General features: G+C 38.6%; 1 protein-coding gene across 1 annotated transcript; it reads left to right on the forward strand.

The window, feature by feature from the left end:
* The first annotated feature begins 29 nt into the window (after positions 1-29).
* asb13a.2 (ankyrin repeat and SOCS box containing 13a, tandem duplicate 2) lies at positions 30-14,110 on the forward strand. Its single transcript, XM_017712195.2, has 6 exons — positions 30-164; positions 1,169-1,356; positions 3,482-3,638; positions 4,104-4,238; positions 5,879-6,070; positions 10,839-14,110. The coding sequence occupies exons 1-6, from the start codon at positions 122-124 to the stop codon at positions 10,964-10,966; spliced, it is 843 nt and encodes a 280-aa protein (XP_017567684.1). The 5' UTR covers positions 30-121; the 3' UTR covers positions 10,967-14,110.
* Positions 14,111-20,665: the final 6,555 nt, after the last annotated feature.

Here is a 20,665-nt window from a genome sequence, read left to right on the forward strand (position 1 = left end):
GAGCGATCACGTGACACACTTGCTGCATATGTAAACACGGCATGTTAGCGTGGTATTCAGATCGTTTCGTTAAGAAGACCCTCATTTAGTATAGCATATATTTATTTGGTGAAGCTGAGAGATGGAGGTGGAAACAGCGATGCCGTATTTCTTCGGTGATATCGGTAAGTCTGAAAAGTGCTCCCGGCAGCAGCGCAGCGCTGTGTATGATAGACCGGCATGTGCTGTTCTCCTTATACAGAAAGGCGCAGCATCGATTACTGAAATATCTTCTTTAACCCGATTGAGTCTTAACGTGATCATCCTAGTAGAGTTATGAGCGCCATAGTTCGACGTACCGTTTAGCGATGTATCTTTCACCTTGAACTCATTTTGACATTTCGATATATAACATGTGAAACTATAGTAGCATATTAACATGACTATTTAGAACATGTATCTACAGCAAATTGATTTTGTATGAATTGTAGTGTGTGTATGTGTAATATATATAAGAAATAAAGTAGTAGAAATTATTTACATTATTCATACTCTTTCTAACTCCATACTGGGGTTGCCATCTCAGCTCTCCTGATTTTTTTTCTAAATTCAGCTGGCAGGTAGATATGCTCATGACCCAGTTTTAAGGTAGCTAGATGTCAGCTAACCTGACCTAAATATAGTGTAGTGTAGTATAGTGTAGTGGATAACGCCCCAGATAGCAACTCTGCCTTTATGCTGTAGACTGGGGTTCAATCCCCACCGGGGTAAGTACCCTACACTATACCTATAAGAGTCCTTGGGCAAGACTCCTAACACTGCCTTTGCCTACCTGTGTAAAGTCATCAAATTGTAAGTCGTTCTGGATAAGAGCGTCTGCTAAATGCCATAAATGTAAATGTTTTGGATGCTGGTAATATATGCAGTATGACCATGATGGGTGACCAGCTAAACAAGCATCAGAGTAGCAAGCTTCTTTTCTCAGATCTGAGCTAAACGCTCATTCCTTGTATGCAAACGGTTAACTAAGAAATACTAACATATGAGAATGCTTGGATTAATGGGAGTATTGTTTCCTGAACAAACAACCAAAAACAGCTGGCAACACTATCAAAATACAAGTCCTGATTCTGTATGAAATAACTAACTTGGTTTACCTGTTGTAACTACTTACCGTTTTGTGTGATAGGCTTCTGGTCTGAGAGGACAGAGGTACACAAGGCTGCTTATCATGGTCAGGCATCCCAGCTGCAGAGTCTGATCCAAAGTGGAGCCTCAGTGAATATAGTGGCTGTAGACTCCATCACTCCACTCCATGAGGCTGCCATCCGGGGACAGACGCAGTGTGTGAGGCTGCTGCTGGATGCCGGAGCACAGGTCAGAGCAGGGGTGTCCAGTCTTACCCACTGAGCAACTAGAGCGTGCTGGTCACAATATTAACATTAGTCGTGTTTACTTTGCTTAATGAAGCAGGAGACAGTAGCTTTATACATTAGAAATTCAGAGTTTTGCCTCTGCATCTGTTCTCTACAGTATTTCTGTTTTGCTACACAAGTCATTAAAAGTATTCAAAATGATACAGGGACGAAAATGATATTTCTTGCACAGACTGTACTGAGGTTACATTAAATGGATTAGCTTATCCAATGATGAGATGTGTTAACAACTTGGTTATAATTGTTTGTCACATTAACTAATTGCTAATTAAAAGCCTACCTGGGTTTTAAAAATAAATTTCTTCTTAAGAACAGTTGATAAATGAGGGCCGTTTATTTCATTTTTTTCCTTTTAGTTTGTTACACCGATAAAATCTGTAGTTCTGACTCAGTGGTGGACAGTAACTAACTGTAATTTGTTACTGTGCTTAAGTAGTTTTTTGTGAATCAGTACTTTACTGACGTTTTTCCATTTTTGTTGACTTTTTATTTTCTCTCCACTACATTTCAAAGTCAAATATCTCACTTTTTTGCAAAATCTGTTGTTCCTTTTGGTTTATGTGTGTATAAAAACATAATATGTCAAAACAAAAGATGTGTGAAGCCAGAGCACCAATCAGGGCACAGCGGTCACTTTGTTTAGAGCTTGTTTTGACCTGTTGGTCATACCGACCCAGTGCAGCGCACGGTTCAACGTCAGCGCAGCAGCGTAAACTTTTGTGAGTGTCTATTCAACATAAATGATGAACTAACCTAACTTTGTGTAAATAGAGCACAATATAGAAATATGTCCACATATGCAGTCGAGACTGACGCGGCTTTTTTCTGAATTTATACAAACACTTTCATTTTATAGTAAATTAGTTTGGGTTGGTTTATGTTTATGAACAAAGACCTACAGATCAACATAATAAAGGAAACTCATTTGTGAAGTTTAAAGCAAGTTTTTATTAAACTGAGTTGCAAATAAATCTTAAACTGAAACTTTTCTTGTGTGTAAAAAGTGATTTCAGAGCCACTCGGTTCTCCCTGATGGAAACTGTTTACCTTCAGTATTTTGTGCTTATGATCATTTTAATAAACATCAGCATCACAAATTAATGACGTTCTATTAAAAGACTGGTTTACCAAGAGAGACGCTGGAGGACTTTCACCTAAAATGAGTTCATGAAGCGAATCTTGTTATAAAAATGATAACAGGACATCAGAGCCAGAATTACTCTTTTAGTACTTTTACTTTCGATACTTAAGTACATTTAAAGGCAAATACTCTTGTACTTTTACTCAAGTGGAGGTCTAAAGGGAGGAACTTCTGTTTTTACTGGAGTAATATTTTACCTTGGGTGTCTGGACTTTAACTCCAGTACATGATTTGTGTATTTCATCCACTGCTGCTCTGACTTGGCCACCCCATTTTAAAGTTTGATACTGACTGTGCCTCTGGTTCTAACAGACCCAGTTCACCTTAGGAAGAACATGTGGGGGGGTGGGGGTTGCTGCAGCCTATCCCAGCAGTCATTGGGTGGAAGGCAAGGATACACCCTGGACAGATCGCCAGTCCATCACAGGGCAGACAGACAGACACAGACAGTCCTCTGTATAACATATAAACTGTAATAACCTTTTTTTACTGCACCTTTTTATTGTTGTTTTTTCTGCTCCTCTTGCTTCACCAAAAGGAACCTTACACAGTGTTGTAAAAGTTAATTAGACAGAAAGATTGAGAAATTAAATTGACAAGTTATTTTATTTGCTATATTGTTAGCTTTTCTTTCAGAACCATCTCATGCATTACCATGCAAATGACATGTTTTGCAGTTAAATGTTTCATATCTATCCGACAAAAAAAAAAAAATCAGTGTAATGGTGCGACACCGACACCATTTATATCACCATAATATATCAGTATAGATTATATATCTCCCAGCACTTTGCTATTTTTATGATTACCTTTGTAAAACTGTGACTTTGAGTTAATATAATTTAGTCACACTCTAATCAGACGTCACTAATCAGAAATGAACTCATCTCGGGATTCTTTCTTCCTGGTCTGTGCTGGTTTCCAGGTGGATGCGAGGAACGTGGACGGAAGCACTCCTCTGTGTGAGGCGTGCTCTATCGGGAGCTTTGAGTGTGTGCAGCTGCTGCTGGAGTACGGGGCAAAAGTCAACCCTGCCCTCACCTCCCGCACCACCTCTCCACTACATGAGGCCTGCATGGGCGGTGAGAGATCAGAGCGACGCACCATATTTACAGAGCCAGAATTCCAGATGCAGTAGGTGATAAGGGTGGGCGATATGATAATATGATATTGTATACCATGATAAATAATGTCATAGTGTTGTTAGTACTTCTAGAACACTAAACAACTGCATATTTAGTAAAAATCAACTTATTGCTCCATTACAATATTTTACTCATTTGTTTACACCAAATGGTTAGATTTTTCCTTATTACATGTTAAACAGTTTATTTTAGCAAACACCAAATTTGCTGTTGCATGTTTTACATTCAAACTTTACACTGGATAACCTAGAAACTAAATATTGAAATGCATGTGGGTTATTGTGAAAATGACATGCATTGTAATATTATTGCCATTTGTCCCACCATTACTACACAATTACAGCAAGAGTGACTTAATAATTGCATAATGATTGTTCATATGTGTGTGTATATGCTGTGCAGGTAATGCTGAGTGTGTAAAGCTAATGATATCGAAAGGAGCTAGTCTGGAAGCCTATGATCTGTACAATGGGACTCCACTGCATGTAGCCTGTGCTAACCAACACCTGGAGTGCGTCAAGGTGTTACTCAATGCAGGTAAAGATGGAAAGAAAACCCAAAGAAATATTCACAAGATTGTTGCAGCAATCAAAAAGACATTAAAGGACATACACTCACTGGCTGCTTTATTAGGTACAATTGCTTGTTAACACAAATAGCTAATCAGCCAATCACACGGCTGCAACTCAATGCATTTAGGCATGTAGAGGTGGTCAAGACAACTTGCTGAAGTGCAGACCGAGCATCAGAACGGGGAAGAAAGGGGATTTAAGGGACTTTGAATGTAGCATGGTTGTTGGTGCCAGACGGGCTGGTCTGACTATTTCAGAAACTGCAGATCTACACGATTTACATGCACAACCATCTCTAGGGTTTACAGAGAACGGTCCGAAAAAGAGGAAATATCCAGTGAGCGGTCAGTTGTGTGGATGAAAAAATGCCTTGTTGTTGTGAGAGGTCAGAGGAGAATGGGCAGACTGGTTCCAGATGATAGAAAGGCAACAGAAACTCAAATAACCAACCAAAATCTCTGAGGAACGTTTCCAACACCTTGTTGAAAGTATGCCACGAAGAATTAAGGCAGTTCTGAAGACAAAAGGGGGTCCAACATTTTACTAGCAAGGTGTACCTAATAAAGTGGCCAGTGAGTGTATATTTTCATATATACACTTTAATGTAGTTTCCTGTTCTTCTGATTGAAAATGTGAAGAGTACAAACTAATAACCTCTTAATTTAGTCATTTATTCCTTTGTGAAGAACATCCCATTTTTGGAGTGACAACTACTCTCACTGGCTGTCTCAGTAGAGGGGATGGAATATGGGGTGTGGCCATTGTGTAGTGGTGACCAATAGGCGGACCGCTTTGTGAGTCCGGACAGGGAGCTGTCCTATGCGGACCTGGATCTATAACCGATAAACTACAGAGAATTATGATGCAAATTAGAGACTATGATGTTCTGGACATCTGCTTGAGGAAAGTACCTCTAACTGGGCCTTTTTATTTAAAGACCCCTGGTTTAGAGCATGGGTCACCAAACTTATCCACTAAGGGCCAGTGTGGCTACAGGGTTTCATTACAACCATGTAAGAGAGAACTTCATATAACTCATCAGTTGTTTTAAGAATGAGACCAACTAAGAAAGCCAGTGGAATCAGGAGTGTTTCTGCCTAACTGGAATGAAAACCTCAGCCACACCAGCCCTGTGTGGATTAGATTGGTGACCCCTGGTATAAAGAGACCATACATGTTTGACTTTTTAAGCTTGTTATTGCTAAAAGATCACATACAGTTCACAAAATCACTAGTATGTGCAGGCCAAGCATGTTCAGTCCTCGGCAACGTTTAATCCAGAAACCTGCAAATAATCCTAATTCCTGCATTCTGAGTGATAAAGTTGCCACCCATCCAGGATTTTACAGGTTTTTGGTTGCCTTTCCAGGAAAAAAGCAACTTTATTCCAATTATATACAAATAATGGATTAGATTAGTTTAGATTTTCCCCTAAATGTAAAGACATTTGTTTCAGAAAGGTTCACTATTACAGACATGTTTAGGCAGTCTGAGGCAACTCTACCTGTCCTGAATTTAATAAAAAAATCAAACCAATGAGAAATATTTTGAGGCCTGTAAACATGTAAAAATATCCCTCTTTTTGATCTGCTTTTTTTGAATAAGGAGCTAAAGTAAACGCTGCCCGGCTGCATGAGACAGCACTGCACCATGCAGCAAAGGCCAACAACATGGAAATGATCGAGCTGCTGGTGGAGTTCGGAGCAAACGTGTACGCCAAAGACAAGCACGAGAAAAAGCCTGGCGACTACACCAGACCTGAAACACCTTCTGCTTTCTGTCTGCAGCTTTACGAAAGTAAGTAAACAACAAAACTAAAACCCACTGCTCGGAAACCAGCCCACAGTCTAGGTTAGCCACAGTACATCACAAATCCAGGGAACAAAGGTACAAAATTGTTCTAAGTGATCACCAATTTTCAGCGGTCCACTAAAAGTAGTGATAACCAGAATTGTTTCTTTTATAGTTGACTTGACCATCAAGCCCTAAAGTGCTGTAAAACAAAAATGGTTACAAATATAATGTTATAAAGTATATGTTATTAAATATAAATTTAATGTTACAAAGGATCTATTAATAAGTGGTACATAATGTTCCTCATGCCTTATTTATAATTATTTCCCTATTAGGAACCTATGGATAAATGGTTCAAAACAGCAAAACAAATCTTTGAAGGCAGTTCAAAAAATGACCACTGAGTGGCAGGTTTGACTTAATTTCCAACATTGCTGTGCCGTCAGTTTTCTGTGTCAGTTTTAAATTTGCTTTTTTTATTCATGCTATTGCTATTATTTTTTAATTTGTGCTTCACTGTCCTAGAATTGTGTTGAATGACTTATTAATGGCAAATAATGAGTATATAGTAATAATGAGCTTAAAATCAGCACAAGTAGCAAAAAATATCAGTTATTTCCTTTATGATCTTCTTGAATACCGTATTGCACATATTGTGTTTTATTCCATGAGATCCACTTATGATGTTTGCGTGTTTAAATGTACTAAAAACAGTTTCAATTCAGCTGCTGTTTTTATGTACTTTAAGAATGATAAGCTCAAACACGCCCTGTGTGTATGTGTTTGTGTGTGTGTGTGTGTGTGTGTGTGTGTGTGTGTGTATGTGTGTATATGTATGTATGTGCATATGCTTTCGAAAGAAAACCTTGTATCTCTGTTTTTGACTTTTTTTTTCCTTTTTTTTTTTTTTTTTTACATAATTTGAAAATGTCTGCCTTTTATATTGTGTATAAGTTTCATAAAGAATGGACTAAAAGGAACGGCCCAAAATGACTTGGAAAGAATTCTGGTTCCATTGATTTACATTAAAAGTAAAGTGAAGTTACCACTTTGGAGATACAAGGTTTTCTTCCAACAACAGCACTATATATATATGTGTGTGTGTGTGTATGTATGTACAGTGGCAAGAAATTTTGGAACCTTTTGGAATTTTATGGTTTTCTGCATTAATTTGTCATAAAATGTGATGAGATCCTCATCCAAGTCAAGCGTATTGATAAATATAATGTGCCTAGCATAATATCACACATAAATAACATTGAGAACAACCATTTAAACCTCATAGTGCTAGTGGATATGTGAACCCTTGAGCTAATGATCTCTAAGAAAGCTAATTGGAGTCAGGTGTTAGCATGCCTGGAGTCTTGTTAAGAAAATGAGTTAGAAGGTGTGGACTGAGATACTTTGACTGATAAAAACCACTCAAACTTTTTGAGTTTGCTCTACACAAGAAAGACATACATATGTGAGCCATGCTTTGACAAAAAGAGCTTTCAGAGGATCTACGATCAAAAATTGTTGATTTACATAATACTGGGAAGGGTTGCAAAGTGATTTCAAAGACTTTAGAAATTCACCAGTTTACAGTAAGGCAAACAATCTACAAATGGAGACAATTTGGGACTGTGGCTACTCTGCCAAGAAGTGGGCGCCCAGTTTAAATGACCCCAAGAGCACAACAGAGACTCATCAAAGAGGTAAAGAAACAACCCCGAGTGACGGCCAAAGATTTGAAGGCGTCATTGGCACAGGCTAACATCTGTGTTCATGAGTCTACAGTCCGTAAAACCTTGAACAAGCAGGGTGTCTATGGAAGGACACCACGAAGGAAGGCGCTGCTTACTAAAAAGAACATTGCTGCACGCCTGAAGTTTGCAAAAGAGCACATTGACACTCCACAACGGTACTGGCAAAATGTTTTGTGGACAGATGAAACCAAGATTGAACTATTTGGAAAGAACATGCAGTGCTACATCTGGCGTAAAAAAGCACATCACCATGAAAATATCATCCCAACCTTAAAGTATGGTGGAGGGAACATGATGATTTGGGCCTGCTTTGCTGCATCAGGGCCTGCAGCTTACAGTCATTGAGGGGAAGCTGAATTCCCAAGTGTATCAAAAAATTCTACAGGAAAAGTGTGAAAGTGTCTGTACGTCAGCTGAAACTCTGTAGAAGTTTTGGTGATGCAACAGGACAGTGATCCAAAAACACTGGAGCAAGTCCACAACAGAATGGCTTATGAAAAACAAAATCCACCTTTTGGAGCCAGAGCCCAGATCTCAACCCTATAGAAATGCTATGGATTGACTTGAAGAGAGCCGTACACACAAGGCGTCCAAGGAACATGACAGAGCTAAAGCAGTTCTGCCAGGAAGAATGGGCTAAAATTCCTCCTGAACGATGTGCAGGTCTCATCCACAGCTACAGGAAGCGCCTGGTTGAGGTTATTGCTGCCAAGGGGGGGGGGGGGGTCAGCCGGCTATTAATTCTAAGGGTTCATTTACTTTTTCCACTACCGCTTTGAATGTTGAATGAGTGTGTGCAATAAGTGCCTGTAAGGTCATATTTTTTTGTGTATTATTATTTTAGGCACATTATATTGTCAGTACACTTGACTTGGACAAGGATCAGATCACATTTTATGATAAATTAATGCAGGAAACCATAAAATTCCAAAAGGTTCACATACTTTTTCTTGCCTCTGTGCGTATGTGTGTGTATATAAATGTGTGTGTGTGTGTATATATATGTGTATATATATATATATATATATATATATATATATATATGTATGTATGTATGTGTATATATATATATATATATATATATATATATATATATATATATATATATATATATATATATATATATATATATATATATAGTTGAGAGTCAAAGTTGGTGCCCACTGTCATAATAGATGAGGGCCTGCAGCCTTGGTGATTTTAAATCAGAGCAGAGCAGTGGTAAACAGGATGAGGATGGAGATCAGATCTGAAAGCAGACTCCGGTCTGGAAGAACTACTCCTGGAATGTTTTGCAGGTCTGTCCCGTGAGGCACTGTGGCAGGCATATCTAAGCAGTACATGCCAGTAAAGCATTAAAGAATGTAAACTGCCTTGAGGAGGTGGTTTGTTCCGATAATTCTGTTATTAACCTGTCTAAACATACGTGCCATTTTTATTTAGAGACCGCTAATTGAATTGTAGGATATAAACAGACATTAGTCTCTAATGGATGAGTCTCAAGCTTGTGACAAAAACCACCCAGAGTTTAGATCTGTTTTTATCTTGTGTTTGCCATTTCCGCTGAGCCAAAACAGCTTCTTCAAGGCCTTTTTTATCTAATGTTGCTTTATTTCTGTATTTGGTTGCCATGCATCCTGATAATGATACTGAAGATGTTTTGAGGACAGTTGAGCACTGTGTCGCAGTACAGATGTGTGCCCTACAGCTGCATTTCATGTTTATTTAGCCTCTGTTGATGCAGAGATCTCCAGGGTTGCAACTGACCTCTTACAAGTGGCAGTGGCATATAGGAACTACTTTTGGTTCCCTAAAAAACCTTTCAGTGGATAAGTGATGAAATGGAGGCAGTCTTTAAAATTAGGGCTAATGTAAAGGTTTATACCACTGCATAGATTTTAATAAAAGTTCCTGTATTCAAGCTAAGAACCATTTAGGAACCAAGGTTTTTTAGATTGTTTGCAGAGTTACATGGAAGTCTCTAGTAGTGGGTGTTGTACTAGTTCATATGGTGTTCAGACCACGTTAATATTAGCCCTTTGATATTAAATCAGGGATGTTGTCTTTTGAGCCATGTTTTAGGTGGAAATAAATAAGCAACATTCCTTGGGTCACCTCCTACTCTGTAGACAGTTGCAGCTTGAGGTAGCCTGATTGTTGTTGAGGACCTAAGAGCAGAAGAAATAGTGGGTGTCTAGGGGATAGCCTTTGACCTCGCACGGGCAATGGACACCAACACGCTTGTGGCACTTCTGTCACACTCCTGTCACATCATCTGTAGCACCGCATCCCTTGGCCAGCTGCTACAGACAACACAGTGGTCTCTGGGCCTGGTCCTCACATTTAACCCATGTTTGCTGGACTGTAGTCTCAGCTTCAGCTCCTTTGTCTGTTTTCTTTTGCACAAAAAGCTGACCACAACTATTCTGATTTAATCAGTTGTGATTTCCTGCAGTGTTTTTTTTTTTATTATTCAGATTGGAAAGCAAGTTTGTTTTTCCAGATAAATTCCAGTCAATATTAGTGAACAGCTGCCTTTACTGGACATTGTGAAGAAAGTATTTTGGATGCATATGTGAGGCACACACACCTGGACACATATATAGTAATATATACACTATATTTCGAAAAAGTATTCACTCACCCATCCAAATCATTGAATGCAGGTGTTCCAATCACTTCCATGGTACCACCAATGGTATAGACTACAGCACCCTCCATGACCCAGAAGGATAAGCAGTTTAGAAAATTATATTTATATTTTTTACATCTTGGCATCAAAGTCAACATAAGTCATGCACTTAATTAAATTCAGCAACACAACACAAACATGTTGTTGCTGTCAGAACAAAAAACCTTGTTTCTCTGTTTTTGTCAATTTGTACTTTCCATTAATTCCATTCAAAATGAAGAATATTTTTTTCTTCTCCTGTGAAGTTGACGTGTTGAGGATACAGGGTTTCATTCCATCAGCAGTGAATTACAATAGACCCGTGATACTCAGCTATTGCGTGTTTCTGCAGGTACTCCTCTGTCTCTGCAGCAGCTGAGCCGCATCATCCTGAGGACAAAGCTGGGCACCAAAGCACCCCAGGCTGTGCCCAAACTGAACCTTCCAAATCGTATCATCCGCTACCTCTGCCACCAGTGAGATCTCTACACACATACACTCAGGACAGGTGTGACTTCAATGCGCCAACTTCACCTGCTCAACTAAACGTCATTCAGTAGGACCTCATATCCTATAGTTACAGATAATATAGAGAACAGATTATTCATTAAAAACTATGAATGCAGCAAAATCACTTCTTAACGTCTTAAAGTCTTTGAATGTGCAATATGATGCATCGATATTGTAACATTAAAGGGACACTCTGGCCAAAATGAAAAATGTAACCATCTGTAAACATGACTTCTCATCTCCTATAGTGGTGCCACAAGTGAGGTTTTCCAGTTTAAAGGCTGGGCTTTTGTTCCCCACAAGCTGACTAATTTAGAAAGATGCCAGCTAGCTAACTTTGTCAAACATCATGCCTGTTTTTATTTGGCTCTACATCAGTGGAGTTCTACATGACCATGGAGGGATTCTCCATGGTCATTTGATGTATTTGTGCAATGCATGCTGAGTAAAGGCAAAAAAGGACACAAAAACATGATCTCTGTCAGACCGGATGAGGCTGAAGGAAAATATGCTGTGATACAGAATTACATAACATGACAAAAAGCATATTAAATGCTTTCAGGCCGGAATGCTCCTTTAACTACTGTAAAGGCAAGAACGGAAAAGGTTTTACGGAATACACGTTAACCCTTAGAAGACACAGTTATCACCAGCCATCAAATCATGGTTTAATTCTTTAGTGCTTATCTCTCACTCTGTTAAAAGTGCATATTCTAAACTTTGAATTAGTACCACATTTGTGTTCATAGGTTTTAAATGAGAGATTTTATTGTGATTTGAATTGGAGGAAAAGTTATTGTTGTGCATGCAGTCATGTAGTGGGTAACATGGTTGGAATAGTGTCGGGGGTAACACCTCTGCCTTTTATGCTGTAGACTGGGGTTCAAGCACCATACACTATAGCAGTAAGATTCCTTGGGCAAGACTCCTAATGCTGCCTGTGTAAAATGATCAAATTGTAAGTCCCTCTGGATAAGAGCGTCTGCGGAATGCCATAAAATGTAAATATGAAAAAGTTTGAATAAATTACTTGTTTACGGTCAAATTCCATGTTTTGTTGATTGGAGTGGCAATGAGTTAATACACCTTTCAATGAGAATAATCTTAAATATGGTATATTTTTTTTGCAAACTTTACTTTCTAATTTCTTTTTTGTTCTGGAAAAACATTGAAAATGTTTGAAATGAAAATATGAAATGTACCTAATGCACTTGCCACATTTTAAATGTATGTTTATTTGTATGCTATGTATGTTATTTATAAAAATACATTGATTGTGTTGTAAATGTGCAGAAGTGTGTTCTCTGTAGAGTTATTCACTTAGAAAATCAACAAAACATAATTTGACTAATTTAACGATATAGTCTTGTTTTGTGTAAAAGAAAACACCCATTACCTTTTGTTTTTGTCATTGCTTGACATTAAAACAAACAGAAAATAGCTATCAATACACAATGGAAGTGGAATGTAAATACAATTCTTTGCGTTACTTGTTATGAAATGAAATACATATAACTCAACGGGTTAAAATGATTTGGTAGGAACAGAGAGAAAGATATGTAAACCTGGCAGCTGTCTGTACTCAGGTATTGCTCAGACTCTGTAATGGAGTAAAAAGTGGCAGCACATTAGTTGCAGTGGCTACAGCTGTGCTGTTTGCACAACACTCGGCAGGTCTGAAGCGGAACAATCTGGCAGCTCAGAGAGGCTTTCCAAACGCCGCCCTCTCAGGCCTGACAATGTGGTGGACACGCTGGAGAAAGTAAACATAGAGGGACAGATGCTCAGCTCATTTAATTTCAGCATTGGCTGAAAGAGTGCAGGCCCGTTTGAGATGGGTTCATATTTTAAGGATGCTTATGCAAATTTTTACTGTGTCACATTTGTAAATGAGGTGCTTTGTTTGTTGTGGTTTGTTGTGACCCCTGCTATGTAATGTGCTCTAGTAAATGACCTTGAATCCCACTCTTACAGCTTTTCTCCATAACTCACAATGAAGCAGCAGTGCTTTGCTAAATAGAAAAAAAATAGTTTGTCATAGCACAGTATGCAGGGCAAATATGTTGTGAGCTATTGTTGATACTTTGAGCCCCAAAAATCTTAATCAGGAGTTGTTTCTCTCTTTCTCCCTCTCTCGCTGATGCTTCTTTGCTGTGAGGATGTTCTTAAATGTCTGAGATTTTTTTAAATGGGAATTCTTAGGCCTTTAAAGCGGTGATTGTGCTGCTTTACGCTGTGGCCCTGAACTGAAAAGAGAGCATGGCAACTTTCTGTGTTCTGTGCAACCGAGTACTTGGTTAACTGTTCAAGGTGCCAGTATTCGAATATCGAAATCAGCTTTCAGGTCCTTTTATAGACAGAGAAAATATACAAGCTAACAGTTCAGTGAATTACAATGGTTTAGCTTGTATTTGTGAGTGTGTTATAATTGAGTACTAGAAAACACCAGTGCCTGAATTTGAAAATGTCTGAATGTGGCTGAGAAAGCTAGCTACTCTAACTTATGTGAGCTCTGAACAGTATATACATTACTCACAAAAAGTTAGGGATATTTGGCTTTCAGGTGAAATTTATGGAAAACGTAAAAAGTTCACACTACAGTGATATTATATCATGAAAGTAGAGCATTTAAGTAGAAGGTTACAATGGTGATTTCCTCATCTCAATCAGTTTATTGAAACAAAAGCCAACAACAGTGGTGGGTTTACCCCGACAAAAAATGTCAATGTCTCAATAACTTGTCATGTGCCCTTGAGCATCAATTACAGCTTGACAATGACGTCTCATGCTGTTCACAGGTCGACATATTGTCTGCTGAGGCACAGCATCTCACTCTTCTTCAAAAGCGGCCCTCAGGTCATTGAGGTTTTGGGGTACAGAGTTAGGAGCCCTCTACACAGCGTCTCAGCTGATCCTTTAGGTTTTCTATGGGATTCAGGTCTGGAGAAAGTGCAGGCCGCTCCATTTGAGGTACCCAGTCTCCATCAGCCATTCCCTAACGATGCGACCTCGATGAGCTGGAGCACTGTCGTCCATGAAGATGAAATTAGGCCTGTGCTGTTCATGCAGAGGCACAATGACTGGATTAATGATGTTATTCATTAGTATGGGCTGGTCACTGTACCATTCACAAAGTGTAGGGCAGTTCTGTATTGACTAGACACACCTGCCCACACTGTAACACCACCACCACCACCTTGCCGTTAAGCTCCTTGTTAGAGAACAGCAAGTTGTGTAGAAAGTACTGAAACACTGAACAGCTGGACATGTGCATTCAAAAGTTTAGAGAAGGTCACATTAAGTTCACATGTAAACGTTCCCTAACCTTTTGTGAGTAGTGTATGTAGTGACTACAGTTGCCCAAAATGAATGGGCTCTTATTTTGCTTTTGGGCAAAATCTTAGTGTGTAAATGCATAATGATTTTTACATAGAAAATGGCCCAGTTTTCTGAACACAGAACAGCAGAAAGTGTTTAAACACTGTTGTTATGTTTTTGTGCTTTTGAACTGAAGTAATAGGACTTTATAACAGTGCCTGGTGTACATTCATTATATCAGTGAGCACGTACCACTTCGTTCAGCCGGTGAGCTGATCAGCTCACCAACCAGTCAGCACTCAGTAGCAGTGATGCCAGCATCCTAACACTTGTTGTTCTGTAAAGTTTTCTTTGATTGTTTACTTAAATACATCATTCTATGTTCCAAAATTAAATAATAGTCCGGGCAACCATTGGTTAATGGTTTAAAAATATTCCTCGATTTTTATCCATTTAGCTACATTCAACCACATTCATTGAGGACACACTTACTGACACCCTCTTGCATCAGGAAAGCAACCCCTTAAACTAGCATTATTAGGACCAAAACAGTGAAACTCTATTTCTCCAACAAATAACTTTGTCCACTGAGGAGAAAAGGCCTACATTACTCACCCAAGACAAAAACCTATCGATGTCCCTTGGCAGTTTTTGTATAATAAAACATGTTCCTCTTGTGTGCGCTGCTATATTTTTGTGCAGCACCAGCGCTGTCACCTGAAAAAATAGGCCTACCACCATACGTTACCTTTTATTTGGGGTTTTTTCACTATTGAATTTCCTTCGCTGTGGTAAATTAGATATCTCATAATGAACTCTTGCAGGTACTCAAATATCAAAATGAATTGAAATGCACATTCATAGTCCGTACTCTAACACATTTGGCTCCAAAAAGGTTGTTGGTTAACAACCTGATGAGGTGAACCAGATGTGTTAAGAACATGTAAGAGGTGGGAAGAAAGAGAGAAATGCTGGTGGTCTGGGATTGAGAGCTTGTTTGACAAATCGCATGTTTCCTTTTCAGTCAAATTCTTGAAATTGTGTCTTATACAAAACATTATTGTTTCATTTTTGATAAATTAAGAAAATTGCTAGAAAATTGGGGCAAGGATGTAACTTCGTGGTACCTTACACAGTATGAAAAATACAGCACCTACAAGTGTTTCCCCTTTTGTTTTTCTATTTGTTTGTTTGTTTTTGTCATTCCTAAGCAGAAAGACTACACAGTTACAGATATAATTTGCAGTTTAGGCCCATCAAAACAACACATGGGCTAATGGCATATAATGATGTATAAACTTCATAATTTGATTCGATATAATACAGCGGTGTCTCTGTTTAGTACATTTTCCAATACATTTTTTGCATATAAGTAAATTTACTATGTTTGAAACAAAAGTTGTGCTTTATCGTGTCCTGGTTTAGTGCTGTAGCCACAAGCTAATATGTTACCCCCAACCCAACACGAGCCACAGGCACAGGCTAGCATGTTTGTTACAGGCTAAGTAGCCATGATACAACAATGCAATACAATGCAGTACAATTCAATACAGTGCAATACACTGCAACACAAGGCAAGTCAAGTGGTGCTTATTGTCATTCACTGAAATTACTTGTATACATTGGAACAAAGTGTTGTTCTATACAGTAGTATTGCAGTGCCATACAATACTATGAGGTAGGCACATATAAGTAAATGTTTATTGAACATTTCAACACCAGTTAAACAAACTAATTATGTTCTCATGTTAATGCAGTTATTTGGTGTTTTTTAGGCAAAGAGGATTTCCACAGTATACTCAGAAAAGCATATTTTATATAACAATAATAAAATTCATCGCAATAGCGATACAATATTGTCATATTACCCACCACTACAATAATCTAGTTGTATTGTTGCATCCCTGTGGGCTGTATTATAACTTGAAATCGTATTGCAGAAGCAGTTGCCCTAAGAGGGTCGTTAAGCCCACTTAATTCAACAGTGGAGCTGTTTTGTCTGACCTTTTTTTTTTATATTTTCTGTATTATTGATATACTATAACTGTTACCTTTCCTCTATTTTGTACATTTTTACTGATCAGAAGTTGGTTAATTGAATCCAACAGTTCTTCCAAGCCAACAAGTTCTCTTGACCTTTCTAATGCCTGCACAACCACGTGCCTCTTCTGTCCTGCATTTATACAAATGGACAACAATCTAAAAATAATTGGCCAGCCAGAAATAGCTCAGCCACTCGCTTGAAGTGAGAGAAATGAGTTTTCCTCTCCTTCACTATCCCCGAGGCCTAGCAGGGCCAGAGCACACTTCTAAACAGGGCTGAGAACAGGCAGAAGAATGCTGTTGTTTCAGCACCACTAACCCTCTTCTGGAACTGCACTCACAGACTGGACGGCAGCTATGGGTGGAATGCTTTGTTTCCCTTTTTTTCTCCCTCGGTTTTCTCCTTGGCCAGAACCTTTAAAGGACTTTATGTTTTTCTGTACTAGTCTTAATTGTATGAGTCTCACCGCAAAAATAGCACAGTGTTCTTTCAGGGAGGCTGGCTGTGCTATCAGTGCTGAACAGTTGGCAGGATCGTAGGTAGTCATAAGTAATTTGGTAATTAATTGATAAACCTGTTTTATAAGTGCTCAACGTCACAAAGTCAAAGTTACGGGGTGCTTTGGTTATCTTGTCAATGAATCTTAAGTGTGTGCATCATCCACTGAATACACTTTATAGTGAATTTACCATGTGCAATGGGTGTTTAAGAAAATAAAAAATTGAGAAATAAAATGTTAGCATTGTTGTGTCTTTCTTCTGTATTGAGTAATAAAATCAGACTGTTCTGCAGAAAAGAAAGGAAACATTAACACTTAAAGGGAAATTTCTGCCTAATGAAATCTTCCAGATGTAAACAAAGCCATGCGAAATGCTTTGTTCTAGAAACACTTACCAAGCCAGAATTGTTAACAGTGGTGCCGATAGGAACCAGACGTCTAAAGCATTTATTGCTACTAAAAACTAAAGTTATTCAATTAAATTGTTATAAATGCACTGCCTAATGGGGACTTTGTTTTAGGACAGTTTTGAGCAACAGTAAACTCTGTGAGGAAATATGAGTTGGCAAGTTTCTCTACAATGAGCCATTTCACCTTTCATCATACCACCCTGTATAACTTTGTTAACCTCTGAACAATTGAATCAAGCAGATGTTTTGGAAGGTCAGTGGAACTGTTTTAAACTAGTTTTTCCCTGTGCACTTCAGGTTCTGTTACTCACCCTTTTATTACAGCCACTAGAAGGCAGCAGAGCTATTACCTAGGCTTTTCCTCCTTCTTTCTCACAGGGGTATTTTTATAACTCGCTGATTTTCCGACAGAAATATCAGCAGTTAGTCTTGGACTTCAGCTGGAAAACAAAAAACATGCCCTTCTCCATTCCTCCCCTTATTTCTCAAAGCAGCTCGTAAAGAACAGAAAACACTGAAGGAAGCAGCTTAGTCAGTCTACGTTTACACTGTCCAGACTCTTCAGTTTCTATTATCTGAAAGGGATTTGAGGAGAGGATTCTTCCTCAGAGAGCAGATTCTTGGGCCTGTGCCTTGTTTTGATGTGCTGCACCTCAGCTGTGTCATTTCTCTGCAACAGTGACCGCTGTCCAGCAAGTAACACACTAACCTTTTACCTGTCAGCCACCCATTAAGTGATTCCCTTTATAGGACCTTTTCAACTGACACACAAGAAAAGTAGTGATGGACCTAAACAATGCAGAAACAATACAGTCAGATCTACTAGAAATATGGGAAGATTATTACTAACTAGCTGCAAATGATTGCAGTAGTAACAAATATTGTCCCCTAGAAATTTTATATCTGTGTAATGCATTCTTGATTTGTAAATTAACATTGTTTATTTCAGGGGTTCAGCACAGTAGCCCTTATTCATTAATGTAGCATGAAAAGGTCACCTTTAATGATGTATGAATTGCTTTGTGTTCATTAAAATTCTGTATGAAAGTTGGGAACTAGTGGAAATTTGAACTGATGAATCAGCTCCTGTGCGTGAAATCAAGTACCAGCCCACCAGCACCTCATTTTCATATCATCTACATGAAGCCCGCCCTAATTCATACAGATATTTCAGTAGGGAGCCAATTAAACAACAGCATTCAGCAGTTCACGAGTCAGTGGCTGTGCTCATAGGTTCAGCAGTGAGTGCCTTGCTCCCCCTGCTGATCAAACTTTATAGTGTTAAAATTACGACAACCAGAAAGAATAAAATGTGAAATAAACAAATCATTTTAGTTTTTAAGATGCAAGAATGACGGATTGTGTGGTGATTATTTTCCTCATTAACATGTTTATAATAATATGCTGGATTATTGCCAGAATGAGATTCTTCTGCATTTGTTGTGTTTTGAATTGATTTTATTGGGTAGAATCAGTAGCATAAAACAAAAGCACAGTGTAATATGCTTTTAAATGGAACATGGAACAGTTGGGTCCTTTGTTTTATATAATTGTGCAGACAAATTAAGTACATCCACATTTGTACTGGATTGCCATGCACACGTATTATTAGTCTTGCTGTTATTTTCTACTTTTTTTATTATTTTTGGTAGATGAACTATTTACACACACTCCTACTCTACAGATATGCCAAAGTTGAAACCGATAAACAATAAAACCGTGAAGTTTCAGTGCACTCATTTTCCAGTCGGATTTGGGTGTGCATAACTTTGATGAATAAGGGCTTTTGCGCTATATGATACTGATCCAAAAGACAATAACAAGTCATAATTTAAACGCCTGCTAGGAAACATCTCCGTAGTCTCCAGACTACCTGTTTGAAACCTCCTATCTCTCTGACAGATGGAGGAAGGAAGTACGCTCTCCTTGGAGGAGAATCAACAGGCAGTTTGAAGTAGAGCAGGGGTTGTCCTCAATTCCATCCTGGGGGTGTATTTGAGCAGGAACATCCTCAAACTGCACTGAAATAAGGTTTTGCAAGACTGGAATTGATGATCCCTGGAGTAGAGGGTGCTCACTTCAGCAGGATAGATTGAGGGTGTTCGGGAGATGAGGGAACAGGGCCTTCAGAAGGAGGAGATAAAGTGAATTCAGGTTCCGTGATGGTCCGCTGCTCAGGTTTTAGTGTCGATTGACTCCCCCAGCCTAAAATCTCCTCCAATCCATCCAGGAATTCTGGCCCAACGAGAAACAGATGTTCTGAACCACTGGGGCCAAATTCAGAGAGCTCACAGCACTGCAGGATAAGAAAACACACAATCACAGACACAGTCTAAGTGACTTTTCCTACACAATGCATTGAATCCAGTGCATGATATTAGTGTGTATTACTATACCATTACTGTCATAAGAAAACCTCTTACAACATCTTTGAAAGGGTAACTAGGATGTTAAAAACTTCTTAAATATTCAAGATGTTAAAAGCATCGTAAAGTTTCACTAAATCTTCAAACCTTCTACACCATTAAATGGTTAAGATGTAAACAAAGCCATTCAGAGTAGTTTGGTGTGAAATGCTCTGTTCTAGAGAAAGTAACAATCAAAATTGGTCACAGTGGTGGTGATGGGAATTAGACGTGTGAAGAGTTTACTGCCTATAAAAACTCCCACATAGAAAGCAATTACATAAAATGGTTATGAATGCACTGTGTGGTGAGACATTGTTTTGCGCTAGATGTAAGAAAGTTTTTGGCCTGAAACATAACTTTAAAATCCATTCATGGTGGAGGGGTACATGCGGGTTGTTGTGAGGCAAAGTAGTCCCCAAAGAAAACATTATTTGTCAGATTTATCACTATTTTACCATCATCAGCATTACATACAAAACACAGAAGACACATGCAGGTTCACTGGTTGATATGGATAGTAAATAAAATCGACATTTTTATGTTCTAGGCATTGTGACCTCTGGTTCCTTTCACCACCACTGTAAATATAGTAGAGTGTTTAAGTTTCTCTACAGTGAACCATTTCGAAATTTAAATATTGAAAAGCAGGTGAGATTCCCCTTTAATGTACATAGGTGTAATGATATTTTATTCCAGGTCATTTTGGATTATTTCTATTGGTCTATTCATTAAGAAATGGTCACACAATGGCAGCAATATTTTCAAATTATTATAGATGTTTTCCTATGACAGTGATGTAATGCGCTATTTACCAAAAGCAACTTGTGGTCCTTTTTAAGTGAGACTTTGGCTTTGGTCTCAGTAGACCAGCTAGACAAGTTTTGTCTGTTTATGCAGACTGCAAAACAGTCTCCTGCTCAGACAATGGAGAAAGCCGCTGTCCATGTCTAGTCAGAAAAATGTTCCTTTGTCTAGCTGACACTAGATGAT

The sequence above is a fragment of the Pygocentrus nattereri genome, chromosome 1 (genome assembly GCF_015220715.1).
Source record: "Pygocentrus nattereri isolate fPygNat1 chromosome 1, fPygNat1.pri, whole genome shotgun sequence".
Classification (NCBI taxonomy): domain Eukaryota; kingdom Metazoa; phylum Chordata; class Actinopteri; order Characiformes; family Serrasalmidae; genus Pygocentrus; species Pygocentrus nattereri.